The sequence below is a fragment of the Poecilia reticulata genome, linkage group LG21, assembly GCF_000633615.1.
Source record: "Poecilia reticulata strain Guanapo linkage group LG21, Guppy_female_1.0+MT, whole genome shotgun sequence".
NCBI classification, from domain to species: domain Eukaryota; kingdom Metazoa; phylum Chordata; class Actinopteri; order Cyprinodontiformes; family Poeciliidae; genus Poecilia; species Poecilia reticulata.
Window position 1 is genome coordinate 2289284 of NC_024351.1, and position 5819 is coordinate 2295102.

The 5819-nt window shown below is 40.6% G+C and overlaps 2 protein-coding genes across 2 annotated transcripts in view; both read left to right on the forward strand.

The window, feature by feature from the left end:
* Positions 1 to 558: 558 nt before the first annotated feature.
* Positions 559 to 2298, forward strand: abracl (ABRA C-terminal like). The gene has a single exon (XM_008397333.2). The coding sequence runs from the start codon at positions 574 to 576 to the stop codon at positions 796 to 798; it is 225 nt and encodes a 74-aa protein (XP_008395555.1). The 5' UTR covers positions 559 to 573; the 3' UTR covers positions 799 to 2298.
* Positions 2299 to 3033: 735 nt separating this feature from the next.
* Positions 3034 to 5819, forward strand: part of heca (hdc homolog, cell cycle regulator) — a 12752-nt gene continuing 9966 nt past the window's right edge. Inside the window, exon 1 of the mRNA XM_017302107.1 lies at positions 3034 to 3354. Coding sequence (XP_017157596.1) covers positions 3127 to 3354 — 228 coding nt within the window. The 5' untranslated portion in view covers positions 3034 to 3126. The remainder of the gene's footprint in view (positions 3355 to 5819) is intronic.

Consider the following 5819-nt stretch of genomic DNA (forward strand, 5'->3'; position numbering starts at 1 on the left):
TATAGTGACGACAATAAATCAAAATTTTTTATCACGATAAGAAATTTTTCACGATAAATGATAATGCGATAACTCCTATTACGTTTAGCAAAATAGTTTCTGTTAACACCAATTGTCATGGCATGACAAAGATTTCAAACTGAATACATGTCTTGACTTTGATTAGGCCATTTCAGGACATGAACATGCTTTAATACAGGCCACTGTTTTGAATGTCTGGCTGTATATTAGGTTTTTTTCTGCCTCATTCTCAAGTCTTTTACCTCCAACATGTTTTTACCCTGTATTCTTTATTTAGCTTCATTCAACTTCCCACAACATGCCGCTGCCACTGCCATGTTTTGCCATGTTTACGGTGTGTTCAGGGCAATACGTAGTCTTGGTTTTCCACTAAACAGGAAGCTTTGATTGTAAACCAAAAAGTTCAAATTCTCTGATTGCTGCTTTCCATTTTGTGATGATGTATATCGCATTAAATCCCAGTGAAATATATATTTGTCCGTATTTATAACGAGACAGGATGAAAAACAGCTCAAAACACTGGTTATTCACTGTATTTTTCAATATTCCACCATGTTTACCTGTAAAATCTTTCATACCAACTCTCTTTCAGATGACAAAGATCAGACCAGCGTGAAGTTCGGCGTCTTATTTAGCGACGACCGCTGCGCCAACATCTTCGAGGCGCTGGTGGGGACGCTGAAGGCGGCCAAGAAGCAGAAGATCATCGACTTCCAGGGCGAGCTGCTCCTGCAGGGCGTCCATGACGACGTGGACGTCGTCCTGCTGAAGGAATGAAGCCAAATTTTGAATTTAACGACCCTTTAATGAGCCGAGGGTCTGATTGAAACCTCTGAGAACGCTGCGTCCCTGCAGCCCATCTGTCCAAGTTTTTCTCTCTCTTTTTCATTTCCAGGTCCGTCAAACTAAAATTCATTCACACTTTGCTGGCATTTCTGCATTATTTCACTTCAGCGTGCCAAATTTTTAGGCCCTACAGCAGCTCTGGAGTGTTTTCGGTTCTTCAGACAAATATTTCTAGATTTTTTTGTTGCACATTTTATCCCTTCAGCTATAAAGTTTGTAAAATCTCAAAAGACGCATGTTCCAATTTGGAAAATTAACTTTCTGCTTCCGACTCCTACACTGTCTTGATTGTTAATTCAGGAATGCATCCTACAGATTTAACATTAAAMATGCACAAACCAAGAATGTAACATACCTTTTTTTTTTTTTTAGGTTACGTCATCTTTCACTGCCTTTTTTTTTGGCTAAAGTTAGAAAATCCCAACCAGATGCCTTTCTTGAGCGTTTCAGTGCTCAGAAAACCTGTTTATAGTTCTGACTTCTTGTCCTGTAAAGGCAGCTGTTTTCCCATCAGATCGGAAAAATCCTGTGCATCATCTGTTGTTAAACCCCAGCGTTGCTTCAACCAAACGGCGGTTCTGCTTACTGTTTACATGCGCCGCTTCTACTACCTCCTGTGGACTTTCAAACACGGCGTTCAAAGCACAGCGACTTTTTATACAAACTTTGACCACAAGGAAAGTTAAAAGTGCATTTCAGTGCTGCTCTTCTCACTCATTACAACAAAAACAGGTTTTTAAAAATGTCACGAATGAATTTTCTCCAAAAAAAAAAAAAAAACTGCCTTTTTTGTGGGATCTTGTAATGAACAAATGGAGAATGTATTTCTTGTGCAGCCTTAAGTAGTGGAAAATRTACTTATAATGATTCTCAGGACCAAAAATGTGCTTGATAACTGTCCCATGGCTTTATCTAGTGTTAGAAATTGAGATTTATATTAATCTTGTGCTGTTGGTCCAACAAAACCTTTGGATCAGGTGTGGCTACTTTTTAAAATCCTTGCTCAAGAAATTATTTGGAAATAAATCCTTAAATAAAATTTGATTGCATCTTATTCCTTTGCTTTATTAGTATAAAATAGTTGCACAAAAGTTTGTAAAAGTAATTAAAAAGGATTATGAAAGACGCCTGATCTGCAAGTTTTACTCGACCCGTTTCTCTGSTGTTGAATCGACTTCACCACTTTTTTTTGCGTTTTGGTTCTGGTTCAGTTTGATGTTTATTTAATGACGAAAACAGCTGGGGGAAAAAAAATCCAGAAAAGCGGAGACATTATCAGAGTGAATGAAACCGAAAAGTCTTAAAAGTTGTGGGAATGATGATCCCGTTTGTGTCTAAGTGCGACGTTACTGTATGTTTGGCTCCATCATTACTACCAACAGAACTGAAGTTGGTTCTGCTGTGGAACAAAATAAAGTCTTTACACTTGAAGACTTGAGTTGTGATTCTTTTTCCTAAATCTCTGAATTGTTTTMATAAATTGCTTCTGGCCTCTTAAATCCTCTGTTATGGATCAGAGGAGAKTTTGGTCATTTAAGGGATTAGAAATACTTGCACCATGTTGCATTAGAGTCATTAAATTAAAAGATTTTTTTGTTCTTGGTGCAACTTGGAAAGTTTATACATTAATCAACCTAATGAAAAAACAAAACAAATATATAAAACAAAACTGACTTTTTTTCTTCTACCCTGCATGATTTTAAACTTAAAAGTGAGAAAAATAATCAAATGCATGACTTATGCGTAAATATGTGTGTGTATAATTTCAGATTCTTTTYTTTTCAGTGGCCCTAATCCTCTWMCGTAGAAWAAAWTAATTTTGACCCTCKGTGGAAAACGTTTGGACACCACTTCTTTATCCATTTATACTCCGTTATTCTTTTCCAAATTGCTGTCACCTTTGTAGTTCTGCGTGTTCCGAGCGGACTTGAACGCGGCACGTCGTTGACGGCCAGCGGCGGGGGGCGGGGCGGGACCAGCGGACGTCAGGGGGTGGAAGAAAACAGCAGAGCAGGAATCAAAACAAGACACGGACACGCCTTCGCTCTTAAAGGTTATAGCAGCTTATTTCTTCTACCTGCTGCAAGCAGCAAARCSCGCGGCTGGAGGAAACCTCCGCCGCCAAGCGAGGCGCAAAACAGAAAGCGCAAACGCTCCGTCGAAGTCCGCAAATGGAGTCCACAGAAATGCCAGACGGCGCTGACGGGAGGCGCTGATAGAGGTCGAAAACCCAGCCGCCGACGTTGCGAATCGCGTAAAATGCCCAACCAGAAGAGCAGCAAGGGGAAGAAGAGCAAACGCACGAACAGCAGCGGGGACGAGCAGGAAAATGGAGGCTGCGCGGCAGCAGCGGGAGGCGCGGCCGCGGCGGCGGCGGCTGCTGCAGCTACCGCTGCGCCCCGGACGGAGCGCTCCAGCGGTAAGAGATGTTGGAGAAGTTTGGAGATGTTGCTTTCCTTCCAGGAGAAACTCTGGCTTATCTGCACCGCTTAGGCACTCATGCGCTGCGACCCTGCCGACGTTTTCACCCGTCCGATCACAAATGCATGAACTAAATTGATTGATTATAGGCAAACAGAGGCGTCACTGCTCGAGGCCTCGCGTGAACTGTTTGATTTCATAAATAAGCTAGTCGCTGTTCCTCAAACTCAGCTGGTGACACTGATTTTAGGGCCACCGCGGCTTGTTTGACTCACACAAAACTATCTTAAATCACATTAAAGTGCGCGCATTGGGCAGGAAAGCGGCCAGTTGGACTCATAATCCATGTAAAACTTTAAAATGCTCTCCTGCGGGCCTCAGCCGTGTTTCCTGGCGCACACCTTGTCCGCACTCAGGTTAAGCTTGTGGCCTTCTTCCTCGCCAGTAACGCTGACACCTCACCGCTTGCGTGCGCAGCCAAACTCCACTGACAGCAGCTGGAGAAGTCATCCCGCTGCAAGCCGCACAAATATGGCTGAGGACGAGCTGTCCGTTAGGGGGCTGCAGCAGGWCGGAGGAAAACCACAAATCAGCGCATAAACAGCGGAATTAAAGGGAGTGAAATGCGACTTTGCGTCATTTGTGCCGTCAGATTTTCAGCTGAGGGGCCAAACGATAAACAGGTGCAGCAACACAACTTGTTGTTGATATTTCTGAAACTTTTTCCTCATTTTGTCATGTTGCAAACGCAAACTTCAATATATTTTTTTTCATTGAGATTTTATATATTTGAACTTTTTGTAGCTTTACATTATGTTATAAAGTTATTCCCTCATCAGAAACATGACTAAAGTGTTGCCTTGATCCTTTCATGCATGTTTGAGGAATTCTTTAATCTCCATGGCAACCATTCAGCTGTGAAAAACGCCTGGTTGGACCTAGCTCCGCCTTCGAGGACACAGCTCCTCCTCTGAGCTTTCTCATAACACACCAGCTCCTTCAGACTAGCCAGAAGCAATTAGCAAACACCTGGCGGAACTGCTAAGTTTGTTTTAAAACGTTCTTAATAGGGGGAGCCATGTTGTGATGACTTCCTGGAGGCGGAGTTTCAGAAAGAGCAGGAGCTTTTAAAGAGACAGAGCCCCAATTTCAAGGCGTTAAATTACAAAATCTAATTTCTTTTCCGTCATATTTGACATATAAAGCATTTTCCTAACAACAGAAGGTAACATAGTTACTTGCTTGTGCTATAAAATGACACTATGTGTCTGGAAAATGTATATTTTTCACACATAAACCCTGAAAATGAATGAAGCTGTCATTATTAAAGTCTGAACGGGTTTATTAATAGTTTAGTATTATTCCATCTAAGACACTGTTGGGGGAGAATCAAGTCTTGGCATGTTTGCATTTTCAGATGCACTGATGAGCGTTCAGTGAGATTATATTATAATATCACCTAATTCAGCTTTAAGCTCCACAGATAACTACTATTGTTCACTAATAATCTCCAATCTTCACAGAACATCTGGATTCATAACTTATCCACAGTTTGACTCCGTTTACTTACTGAGCGACTTGAAATCAATTGGTTTCATTGGGTTTCATGTCACATGMTTMAGACTTTTTAAAGAAGTTGGTTTGTTGCCTGAAAGCTCAATTAAACGAACTAAAGTTCATGTTTGTAACGATATAGGAGGAAAAACATGTTCATAMTAATAACATTTATGCCCCACAGATGTCGGCGTTTGGCTTCACATGGTGGTTAWAAACACTCAATACATAATAAACRGAATCACAACAAATTCACAAACCTACAAAACAACAACAGACAGAAGCCCAGAACAACTCTGAGTAATTTMTGAGCAATTTGGGATAAATTAGTTTTATARATTTGCTCCACTTCCAGAGGGAAGCGTAAGAAACTCCTCTATATGGCGACAATTTGTTGGAGTTTTTGTTTTGTTTACTTTTTGTACAACTCTCCCAGCATCCTTTGCTGCGTGCTGATGATCTGATCTGCCACACTGATGAGTCAGTCCATTTGTGTCCATACCAGGTGCACATGTTAAAAGTTGAAATACTTTAAGATACTTCTATACAGTCTGAAATACTTTCTCTTATATTTAATTTCCTGATTAAATACACAACTTTAAAAAATTTAATCTACATTAAGAATGTTTTAAATTCGTTAACCACTTCCATGGTGTATAAATATTTAGGTCAGGAGTGACCAAAGTGCGGTCCGAGGGCCATTTGTGGCCACTGGGCTGATTTTTGTGGCCCCAAACTGCAGCTCAACAGTGACACAATGTAGCTAAAGCAGATTACCTTTTATTTTTTAAACATATTTTTACAATGGAAATTGTTGATTATAACAGAATGCACTTGTCTTTTTATAACGAAGTTTCTATCTGGAGACTTTTACTGAAAAGCCAACTTTGCTTCACCAGAATCAGTTTTTATTTAACTTATTTAATTCGGCTAAATGCAGCGAGTGTTTGGAAGGAAAGTGACTCAAATCCTGTTCT

Excerpts from the sequence above, each read along its gene's own strand:
- abracl (XM_008397333.2), top strand. The coding sequence starts at position 574 with ATGTTTACCTGTAAAATCTTTCATACCAACTCTCTTTCAGATGACAAA.